At 40.5% G+C, this 11722-nt stretch overlaps 2 protein-coding genes across 2 annotated transcripts; one reads left to right on the top strand and one right to left on the bottom strand.

The window, feature by feature from the left end:
* The first annotated feature begins 844 nt into the window (after positions 1-844).
* On the top strand, positions 845-4974 carry cUnh17orf67 (chromosome Un C17orf67 homolog). The gene is made up of 4 exons (XM_079498933.1): positions 845-935; positions 2557-2657; positions 4351-4484; positions 4876-4974. Exons 1-3 carry the CDS (start codon positions 878-880, stop codon positions 4465-4467), a joined length of 276 nt encoding a protein of 91 aa, XP_079355059.1. The 5' UTR covers positions 845-877; the 3' UTR covers positions 4468-4484; positions 4876-4974.
* Positions 4975-7634: 2660 nt separating this feature from the next.
* Positions 7635-10268, bottom strand: cbx8b (chromobox homolog 8b). Its single transcript, XM_079500190.1, has 5 exons — positions 10076-10268; positions 9928-9971; positions 9582-9647; positions 9408-9474; positions 7635-8681 (listed from the first exon to the last, which is right to left on the bottom strand). The coding sequence occupies exons 1-5, from the start codon at positions 10142-10144 to the stop codon at positions 7854-7856; spliced, it is 1074 nt and encodes a 357-aa protein (XP_079356316.1). The 5' UTR covers positions 10145-10268; the 3' UTR covers positions 7635-7853.
* Positions 10269-11722: the final 1454 nt, after the last annotated feature.

Raw genomic sequence — 11722 nt, 5'->3', positions numbered from 1 at the left:
TCAAAACATGAATGTGGCATCAAGATTATATCAAAGGATAACATCAAAATGTAAGTCTATACGAATATCTCAAAATGTAGCATACATCTAGTTGTGACCGTTCAGAAAAGGAAACCCAAAACATAATGTGGTTTTGGTCGCCATCTAGTGATCAACATTGTAGTTGCCGTGATGTTTCTTGATTGCTGCAATCATTAGTTTATTCAGTTTTTGGTTTAGACTAGTCATTATTGGTTAGAGTCTAACCAATGACTAGTCTAAACCAAAAACTACAACATAGGTTGTAGTACAACCTATGTCAAACCCTCACCCTAAACCTAACCTCCCACGGGGCAGCACACCTAAACCTAACCATAACCCATGTCTAACCAATGACTAGTCTAAACTAAGTATGCTATGTTATAATGTTATAACTATGTGGTTATGTCCCATTCAAGGCTCAAGGGTCCTTCGCGCGGGGGGTCCAAGTTTCTAACATTCTACCGAGACGGAATTCCGGACTTACTTGTCTACCAGTAGGTGTTCCCGTTCTATGCGACACCAGGGTATGGAGAGTGGAGACCACCCACTGCAGATGTGCTGCTAGTTATATAAATATAATATATGTTAAATATAGGCCTATTGGTTAAAATTACGTTTTATTATTTAAATACATTCCGGATTGCAGCTTTAAGGTAAAAACATCTGGTAGGTTGTGTATTTATAATGAGATTAATTATTTCATTTTTGCCATTCAATATAATGTTATGTAAATAGGTGTAGAGTAGACTATGACTTTTTGGGTGACGTAGGATTCGTAGATTCCCATCTTAACCCCTTTCCCCCTGAGCAGAACCTCAGAGCAGAAGAGCAAGGACAGCCTACAGGAGAAGTGAACATGAAGAAGTTTGCCGTGTTTTTCCTTTGTGTGGTCCTGTTGACCATCACAGTGACAGGTAAGACAATTATTTAAGGCAGAAACGGAAAGATCTTGATTTTGGATTGTGCATTTTGAAAATGAATTAATATAGGCCTATATACTCTCAGCTTAAACTGAATGTATAGTTTATAGCTTAATATGGTGTGATTTTCTTTGCAAAGAAATAAAAACATGCCTGTTAAACATTATTTTGACTTGCTTTGCAAAGAAATAGAAACATGCTTGAAACATTTTGAATTTTGACTAACAAAATGGTAAATGTTTCTGAAAATATATTTCATTTGATATTAAACTGTGGCCATATATATTTATATATAGAAAAACAAACTTAACTATCATTAAATTAAATTAATCAAACATTTGTATTTATGGAATAACACTTGCTGATGCATTCCATTCCTTTTATTTTAGTCCAAACATTCCCCATGGAATCAATATGCAATAAGTAAAAACTGCCTTAGAAAATGTGCACATTTAAACAAAAAGAAAATGCAAAGACAAAAAGGAATAAAACAATAATTTCTGGCTAGCTTAAGTATGTTGAATGTGTTCGTGTTTTGCCACGTCGCTGTGAGCGAGAGGCAGCTGTACCACTGGCCTTGTGTTGACAGAGCCTGGTTCATTTTCACAGAAGCTCCCTCTGGCAGAGAGGAAGAGTGAGCCTGGTCTGCCTGGGGTCACGTGCTTCATGGGCCATATTCCCTGGGGAGAGGGGAGGATGAATGGGCACTTTGTTGCCTTCCCTGAATCCCCTCAAAACCCTGCCTCCTAATGCAATACTGTGTAAAAGAGAGAGACAGAGAGTCCGACTCCTCGCTCGGCTGAGACCTCTGTGCATATATCATGTATTGGTGTGTGTGTGTGTGTGTGTGTGTGTGTGTGTGTGTGTGTGTGTGTGTGTGTGTGTGTGTGTGTGTGTGTGTGTGTGTGCGTGTGCGTGTGTGTATGTGTGTGTGTGTGTGTGTGTGTGTGTGTGTGTGTGTGTGTGTGTCTGTGCGTGCATGCACACGTACCTGTGTGTGTACATGCATGTGCATACGTGCACTGTGCGTATAGGGCACATGAGTGCAAGTCCCCTGTGACTAAACAGACATACATGGACTGACTAAACAAATCACCAAGGCGGCAAGGCCACAGCCGGTCACCCCGTCCACCCCTAAAGCCTCAAGGCCACAGCCGGTCACCCCGTCCACCCCTAAAGCCTATGCATCCCAGAGGTGTGCATGGAATTATGTTTACACAGTAAAATACTCTGGGCGGATTTAACTCTGAGAGTGTACACATGTGTAACCAAACATTTGTATAGGCCTCTTAGAGTTACTAACAGATAAGTTCAAATTAATTTTAACACTGAGTAATTTAACACAACAGTAATTGATAGACATGTCTTAACACGGACAAATTATATATGTGAACTTTACAAATTGGTGCTACCGTATGTGCTAAATAAATGTTATGAACAAACAAGCCAGCTCATGAATAGAAAGCACAATCAGGCCTGGATCAAGAAGGCTGCTTAAATTCCTCACATACTGTACATGTACTACACAGGAGTGGGGAAAATGGTTTAGTCCACAGATTTAAGCAGCAAATTATTTGAGTAAAAACAAAATATATTTTTTCCATATCTCTGCAAGATGCTAACCCAATCATCAAGGAAAGCTTTGCCAAGCAACTTCTCCGCAGCAAGAGGCAAGAGGGGCCAAGGAAAGCCGGTCACCCTGATGAGCCAATGAGGGTACGGTTTAAAGTACAAAGAACACAGATACACTATCAACAGTGAAGAGTACCTATATATAGTAAAGTCCTGTGTTCATTTAACTCTCAGAGGTTTGAGACACTGCATGGGTGACACCTTTCTGAGATTATTATTTTAAAGTTAACATGAATTATTCATTTTTTACATATTTTACATTAACTCTTAAAATGTATTAGAATAGCAGGACATATAGAATAGTTATACCTGCTCATCACTACAAGTTATTTTATGCTATACATTCTCTTTATCTACAGTACTCACTTCTGTCATTTTATTGTGGAACACCTCAAATGTTACAATACAGCACATTTTTCTTTCTTCTATTGTATCGGGTGTTTTAATTTAATTATCAAATTCACTCACACCTTCACCCCTGTTTCTTTACCCCGGGGCAATCAGAACCATAAAATTGTACGCCAGAGTTATATTAAAGAACTAAAAGAAATAAAGGTCCTGTACCTGTGTAGTAATTCTTTATTTATGCTGTAACCAAACTGTATTGCAGACCAAAAGGAAAACACAAAACTGTTGCTTTTGTAGTTAAATTCCAATATTTTTTGATCTGACTTAAACTTGATCAACAAAAATAATAATTCTACAATCAATCGATTTCAAATGAAAACGTTCAAATTTCAATTTTTTTCTTTGTGTAAGCAAAGTCCTGCAAAGTCCCTTGCTTTCAATGTCTCCAATGAGTCAAGTCAAAAAAGTAATTCCAAAAGCTGGGAACACATCTGCAAAACAAAGACACAAAAACACAGAGCCCTCTTTTCCTTTTGTTGATGTTAGTCAAACGTCTGTCTCGAGAGACTATCCCAAAAGTAATCAAACCAAAAAATAGATTTTCTATTTTCCAAAAATCAAGTACAGTAGGCCTAATCCATAAATCATCAAATAAAAAGGCTATGCATTGCTCACAAAGGGAAAAATTAACCTTCAAGTGAAAGTCACGAGGCCACAGCAGATTCCCCTTTGTCCAAAATTCAGAGCTTAACCCTCAGAAATGTTCCCAGACCTTTTTCAAATGGTAAAGTTTTCCAACCCAAATACTCTGTGGTTTACCAGTAAGACGCCCTAAACTAAGGGTGAGGTCACATGCACGCATGCACCTGGGTGACAGCAGACTGCTGGGTGAGCGGTGGAGCTTTGGCATGGGGGGTCAGAACAACATATGGAATGAATTCTGTACTGGCCATATATGGAGCGTGTCTTGAGTGCAGGGTTTGATGAGGTCAGATCGACATATGGAATGTCAGAACAGGTCAGCTCCAAAATGGAGATCTATAAGGGTTGCAGAGGGGGCAGTGTCTTGAGTGTACAGGGTTTGATGAGGGCCCAGGTAGGGTTCGGGCCTTAATTTTCGGGCCTGTTGAGAACCGGCTGCCGGGCACGGCTGCACTAACAACTTATGGGAGTAATAAGGGAGATATCAAATAGGAAGGACGGGTGGGGAAGTATCAACATATGGAATGTCAGAACAGGTAAGCTGTAGAGTTTCTTTCAATATACTCATACCAGGCCAGGAAATACATTTCCTCACACAGTGTCACAGTATGTCCTCCATCTCTGATTTTACTATAGATTTCCCTGCTCTGTCCCTTACTGTGTTCTCTCTCTCTCCCCCCCCCCCCCCCCTCTCTCTCTCTCTCTCTCTCTCTCTCTCTCTCTCTAGGAACATATGCTCCACATGCAGGCTCTGGATCAGAGGGCCCAGGAGACCAATCTTGAACACTGGTTGAACCCACACTGCTACCCACGCTGTGACAGGAACTATGGATACCCAGTCTAGTGACAAAATACATATAGGTCACTATCCCAGAATGTCAAATTACCCACGCACGTATGCACGCACGCACACACACACACACACACACACACACACACACACACACACACACACACACACACACACACACACACACACACACACACACACACACACACACACACACAGTCAGTCAAACTCCATGCCCTCTCTCTCTCTCTCTTTCTCTCTCTCTCTCTCTCCCTCCCCTACCATAATTTTGCAAATGTGCACACACACACACACACACACACACACACACAATTTTAATGTATGTATTGTAACTTTATTTGGGTTATTTTTATTCTTTGGATTAACGTTTTTGAAACAATTAGAAAAAGTGAAATAGATGGAGGTATAAAGACTAATAACCCTATACTGTTCTTTCCACAGGAGAATGGCTTGGCCTGCGATGACCTCAATGATGACAAAAATCATTCAATGTTGACGATGTTAATTGTTTTTCAGTGTATATTTTTGTCAGAATATTTTCCCTTTTTACCTTTTTAAAGCCTGATTTATACTTCTATAATATTACGTAAATCATGGGCTAGATTCTACGAGCGACACCGTCATATGACGGTGCTGCCGGTGCATATATTAGGCCTATATGCTATGCACCATGACCATTTAGTAGAAACAATGGTGGAGACCTTGAGTAAGCAAATAGCAATGCATGCATAAAGCATAATATGCTTATCCTTATTTTACTGCAGAAATATTAATACACTTTAAATTGTTTTTAATCTTGTGTCATATAACAGATTTATAGGCCTTGGCCTATATGGGAAATTATATAACAACATTGTAAACCCTGAATAAATGTAAATGCACGAGTGCCGAGCTGTGATTGTATCTTTTTAGAAGTGAATTTCAGAAAATCAATGCCCAGACGAGCATTCCGTTTGTTCTCTATATGGTTCAATCTATAAGGTCGAATCGGGTCGATTGTGAAGTTTGGATCGCTGTGGAGTTGTTTGACGATGTGACCCCAATCCAAACTCCAGGCATTTCGCTGTTCATTCAGTTAATATATAGGCCTAGGTCTGTTTCTAAATAGCCATATGGCATTTTTTTTAAAGGTAATCATGATGATCATGAAGATTACATGTTAGGTCGCTACAATCATGGTTTTATTTCCCCTTTTCACAAGACAAATTACCAAAAGGGACTAAACCAAAAGATGCTGAAATGAATGATCGAATTTTCAGTCTATATGGGCCTCCCTGTTGTGTATATTGATATATTCAAGTCACGTGATTAGTCTATTGAGCCAAAACAACCGTTGTGGTGATCAACTGAATATATATAGGCCTATAGCCATAAGACATCCGTCGGCATTTGTTTGTCTGTAGCCTACATAAGCATAACTGAAACCAAATACACACGAATGGGCTGATCGCGACTGAACTGTGAAATTAGTTAATTAACTGTTGGTTTAGCATTATTTGGACTTCTAATATACGTAGCAAAATAAGATAGCCTAATGTGTGAGTTTAACCGATGTTCCGTGCATGTCTGCAACTCTGCAAGTGCAATATGCCTTTAGTTTACATTATGGATAAAATAAAAGCTAATCCAATGCTGGGTGAGATAGCAGCTAGGCTAACGAGTCCGTTTTATGTAAATGGTAAATAAATGGTAAATTGTGCATTTAGGCGCTTTACATAGATTGTGCATTACATTCACCCTACACCGATTGCGGCGGAAGCCATGCAAGGTACCACCAGCACATCGGGAGCAATTTGGGGTTCAGTGTCTTGCTCAAGGACACTTCGACATGTAGACAGGAGGAGCCGGGATTCGAACCGCCGACCCATGGATCATTGGACGACCTGCTCTATACTCCTGAGCCACAGTCGTGAACCAATAACTTAAGCCATAAGAGGGCGAAGCTATTGATTTATCTATTGAATACTTTATTAGACAAATGCAAACAGCACGGGGTATAGTCATACATTTGTGCTATAACCTAAAACTAAATACCGAGTAGGCTACTTATTTCCATTGTGGTCCTATGTATTAAATTCATCAATAGCATAAAAATGCCTATAGTGACATTTAGTTCATTATATTTGATTGCATGGCCGCTCTCACATTTTATTATTTGAGATTTCCGCACATTTAGATCTTCAGTGTTTCACTTTTCACTCTTCTTTTCAGCATTGAATCGTGTGTAACTATAGCATGCCTATGCTCTGAATTAAACCTAAAAATAAAGTGAAACTGTAGTTATCATATAATGTGCGTTAATTATCAGGTTATTCATTGTTGCTCCCATGCAGCACCGATGTATAGCCGACTCGGTTATAGTCACGGCAGTTCAGTGGTCACCGTCATCCTATACAGCCTTTTATTATTAAAAAACTAAATTCAGAGATAAATTACCAAACCCAAATTATAAATAATAAAATCGCCTATCAAACTTGCATTGAATACTTCAATAGGCCTAATGTTTATAGCCTATACAAAGCTAGGCTGAACTCAAACGTGGATCTTATAGGCTACCATGAGGACATGAGGCCTGAAATATAGGCTATCACACACGTGTTATTTTTGTTTGTTAAAAAAGAAAAGAAAGAAAAAAGTATGACAAGGAAATTATAGGATTTCAAATTTGTTTAATGAAAAAAAGTCTTGAAAGCAAATTAACATCAACTGTGATTATCTTGTTACATAAAGAACGTTATCTATATAAAAAATAGGCCTACTGTATTCATTAGAAATGTGCAGCTATAGAAAAACGCGGAACGGGTCTTGAATATTGAATTTTCTTTTCGAGTTAAAAATAGAACAAAGAACACATAACGGACTGTCCTACAATGCAGACTCAGTCAGACTGATAAATCGTTAGACGAAAAAGTGCTTGAAAAACTTCAAATTAAATGGGAGAGCAAGTAGGCTATATAAACGCTTTGTTTTAACGGGAATAGCGCATTCATATTATCAAGGCACAATAGTCTGACTCTGTTGCCAAGTTGTCTTTTGAATTTCCAAAATCGAAATTGCTCCAATTAAAGTCTCAACTTTAAAATGTATATTAGCTACATTACATTTTATAGTATTTTCTGACACTCGAAAACTGACCAGTAGCATCCACAAGCGCTGTACAAAAACTATTTGCAGCAAATGACACAAGCAAGTTGCAACCATTGTATTTCAACCAATGAATGTTAATTGACTTCATTTAATTTGGTCAATACATTAAATAGATGTCCAGATTTATAATATAATATATACACATTTTGTAATTTTCCTTTATACATTAGATACAAAGCTGTTATGTTTAATCACACTATATTCTTTAGACATCAAAATGATTATGGTACAAGCTATAAAAAAAGAAAAGTGACACATTGAAATGAAATAAATCATCTTTTGTCTTTGAAGAACCCTTGAGAAGTGCTGCTCTCCTTGATCGTGACGGTCAAGAAATTGGTCGTCACATCTGTGACCAGGACCTTCTCCATGTTGCTACGGGATGGCCTCCACGTCACTTCGTCCATGTCACTGATGAGTCGTGTAGGGGAGGGTCTGTCCAAGAAGCAAGGCTTTTCTGTTTGACAAAAGTCATTGGACTGACCTTGGTTCATTTTGGACAGGTGTTTGAAATGTGCAGGCACTAGGTAATTGGAGCCGTCTTTAGCCCTGTGTGTCTCTGAGCCTGTTCTGTGTTGCTGCAGACTGCGGTCTGCATAATGCTGCTGGTGCTGTGAGCTTCCGACGGAGATGGCCCTGCTGTGGGCATGGTGGTGAGGTTTATGTCTGTAACCGCGGTTCTCCTGGTGCCTGTGACCTAGTTTAATCAGCCTCATTGCGGAGCCCCTCTCTTCCTCCCCGTGAAGCTTGGTCACTTTGTGGGGGCTGTAGCTCACCAGCTCCTCCGCTCTCCTCTTGGGCGTGTCAGAGACTGATGGAGGTCTGGTGGCGGTGTCCTTGAAACGGAGCTTAGGCTTTGGCCCTCTCTTTTTGGGCATGTGAATGAATCCGTCCGGGCTTGTTTGTTGATCTGGAGGGCGAACGCGTACACTTTCGCCACGGTTGACTGTGCTGGGTGGGAAAATGGTCGGAACAACAGCCCTGAGGCCCTCTCTGGCCCTGGGGGTGACAACTGGCTCTGGACTTGAGTATGTGTTGCGCATCCCTCGGACTGCCTCACTCCTGAACTCATAAGACTTGGCTTTAGCTTTAGCCTGTGCCTGGGGAAAACAAATTTAATATTAGACAATACAAATACCGTTTGTCATTTTAATACTTTGTTGGTTCACTTAATAATTGGTAATTAACTGCATGCATATCCTGAAGGTCATAACCACCTTTTTGAGTTTAAAGATAAATATCAAGAACCTTAGATGCTTATAAAAGTCTTCATGAAATTCCACGTTTTCTAAATCACTACGTTTTTCTTATCACTACTCCTTCTCAAGGACAACTGGGAGAACCCATTAAGAATCTACATATTTATTCAGTTTAGTTCACGTCTGGTATTGCAACAATCAGACGTATTTTAGTGCAGTTTCAGCAAGCCATATTTCAATAAAAAAAATACCCGACTACAAAATAAACAGGACATTAACAGAGCATCTCTTCATTGAGGACTACAGTACAGACATGATATAGGCCATTTAAGAATAAGACGATATTCCTACTATAAAGCTTTTGCTGAGTGCCAACGGTCAGATTTGACAGATAAAGACCGAAATACAAAAGGTTGAATAGAATAGGTAAGACTGATTAGCATAATGAAGCACGTTCATGCATGGAACATTTAATGGAGCATGAAGCGTTGTCAATTTGCAGCATTGCAGGTGCATTAAGGGAACAAGACCATAAGTAACCCGAATGAGTGATTGAAATTATTGGGTGAAAATTGGATTTATTTATATTTCTACAGAAAGTCGTGCCTTATGTCGCCTAAAGTGTACCTTGAGCAAGAACGTCTTCGGTTTCGGTCCCCTCTTTTTGGGCCCGTACAGTTCCCTTTCGCGCTCCCTACGAAATGATCAAAACACACCCATGGTTAAGTCAGTGTCAAAACGAGACACGCATTTAAAAAAGAAATGTGTCGTCCGCCTGAACTGAAGGCCAGTCATCTTTACCTCTCCTCGAAAGCGACGAATAGACGCGGGTCCAGGATATTCTCCTCGGGTTCCCAGGTGCTGTATCTGTGGAAGAGAAACATGAAGAGTTTCACGGTTCACTGGCCGATGCACTGGAAAAACAAGCGAGCGCACACTCGGCCACACACACTACCTCAATGGCCCTATAGCGCTAGCTTGCAAGCTAACAATTTCCAGCGTGCTGCGATGACTTTGCCACTAATCCAGAAACCTTGCTAGCCTTTAGCGAGCTAACGAAATACACAGCTGAAGAGACAGACACTCCAGACGCATAAAATGCGAAGTCCGGGTTATGTAATGATACAGAATATGTAAGCGGACTTACTTGGGAGACCAGCCCTTCCATTTCACCAGATATTCCAATCGACCCTGCATGCCATCGGAAATAGAAACAACACTTGGTTAGCAGGCAAAGTGTGGTTTCTGGTGGTGCATTAAATACAGCAAAACAGTGCGATCGGCCTCGCACTCACCCTCCTGATCCGCCGTTTGATGATGGATTCTGCGGCGAACACCCGCTCCCCGACGGCAGACAGCTCCATGTTTACTCCGTCCTGTCTGTCTGTCTACCGTTAGCCTGCTGAACGCTAGCTGGCTGGCTGCTGGAAAGAGATTTTTCTCTCCAGCCCTCTTCTTACTCTCGCTCGCTGACTGAATTCCCGGCAGACCATAATACTCTTGAACTGAGACGACGTCATCACATTTTTTACAGCGTTGCTAGGGAACCACCGTCGGTGGAACCATTTGCGGAGCGCTCATTGGTTCAGGCGTTGCTACATGCTCGGAGTTACTAAGTGAGGAGGAGGAGCCACCGCCTGGACTGGAGGAAAATGGTGGCTTCTTTCGCGCGGTGGTTCGATTTCGCGCAATATTCGGAGATTTTCCAAAACAAGTCGTCAAAAAGAGCACATGTGACATTTTCCGTCTCACAAAGAGTGATTTTTGAAAACACGAGGCCTGTCTGGTTTAAACGAAGGCAAATAAAACACCATTCTTTATCGGCCAAATCGAGAGGGTTGGCAAAGAGGTTTACACATTAGGCCGGTAGCCTGCATGTCGGGTTTTATTGTCACATGCACTCACGATGATATTTCAGAAAACCCCATAAAACGACAGCGAGCAATGCATACATTTCACATAAATCAATTCGTACACAAGGCCCAAAGCACCATGCAGTCTAAATAGGCCATTTGTTAGTGACTTGCATTTAAACCACTCATATATAGGCCTATATATAACCGAGTGCGTGTGGTATAGAATAGATTAACCGTGACAACGATATTTGAATCACAAATGTCAAGGACTTCTAGGCTAACCTAAATCTAGACGGGATGGTTTTAAACACCCGCCGCCGCAATGTATTTATTTCAAATGCCCGCGCAACTATTTGGCTAAATGCATGGTTTAGGCTCATCAAGGTTCAGTCAGGGGCCATGCAGGGCAAAACTGAAGGCTATTATTAGAATAGCTAGGCTATTAGCGGGATACATAAATTATACCGAAATAGCTCCGTGGTGCGTTCATAAAGGTCGGGACAGCACAAATAGCGTATGACCTTTGAGAAAGTTATAGGCATATATATTTGAGTTTTTAGGCCTAGGCACTAGGCTCATCCGTACAGTTTTTTAATATAGACTACAAGATGTGTTTGTGGAAAACCCGCATCTCAGGCAGGATGCAAAGGTGGAGTGTACAAGCCTAATGCTGCATGACATCAATTAGGCCTAGCTGTCCCCTATGATATACGGTACGGGGCCGGGCCATAAAGCAGATGTAATAATAGGGCGTTAGTCTGCCTGTGTGGTCTCTCTTCGTCCTTTGCTTTAGCGGTTAGCCCAGTTATTATTATTATTATTATTATTATTATTATTATTATTATTATTATTATTATTATTATTATTATTATTATTATTATTATTATTATTATTATTATTATGATCGGCCAAATAGTCGCAAAGCGGCTTAACCTTGATCGTCCTCCTAGCCAGATGCACGTGTCTATAGCAAAATGTACCAACGAGGAAAATATGTTTAACCAATAAAGAAATCATCCCTGCTCGGAATGTGCCTACAAAATACATTTAAAAAAAAGCGGGGGCGAGATGGAAGTGGTGCTACCG

Source organism: Electrona antarctica (assembly GCF_951216825.1).
Source record: "Electrona antarctica genome assembly, chromosome: 4".
Lineage (NCBI taxonomy): Eukaryota > Metazoa > Chordata > Actinopteri > Myctophiformes > Myctophidae > Electrona > Electrona antarctica.
The sequence above is the reverse complement of the archived record's forward strand: the minus strand, read 5'-3'. Positions and strand labels throughout refer to the sequence as shown.

Bases quoted from the DNA above. Each gene is read 5' to 3' on its own strand.
- cbx8b (XM_079500190.1), bottom strand. From the start codon at position 10,144: ATGGAGCTGTCTGCCGTCGGGGAGCGGGTGTTCGCCGCAGAATCCATC. The intron at 9,972-10,075 runs GTGAGTGCGAGG...GATGGCATGCAG, and splicing joins TCAAACGGCGGATCAGGAGG to GGTCGATTGGAATATCTGGT. The intron at 8,682-9,407 runs GTACACTTTAGG...TGTTTTCCCCAG, and splicing joins CGAAGACGTTCTTGCTCAAG to GCACAGGCTAAAGCTAAAGC.
- cUnh17orf67 (XM_079498933.1), top strand. From the start codon at position 878: ATGAAGAAGTTTGCCGTGTTTTTCCTTTGTGTGGTCCTGTTGACCATC. The intron at 936-2,556 runs GTAAGACAATTA...TATCTCTGCAAG, and splicing joins GTTGACCATCACAGTGACAG to ATGCTAACCCAATCATCAAG. The intron at 2,658-4,350 runs GTACGGTTTAAA...CTCTCTCTCTAG, and splicing joins ACCCTGATGAGCCAATGAGG to GAACATATGCTCCACATGCA.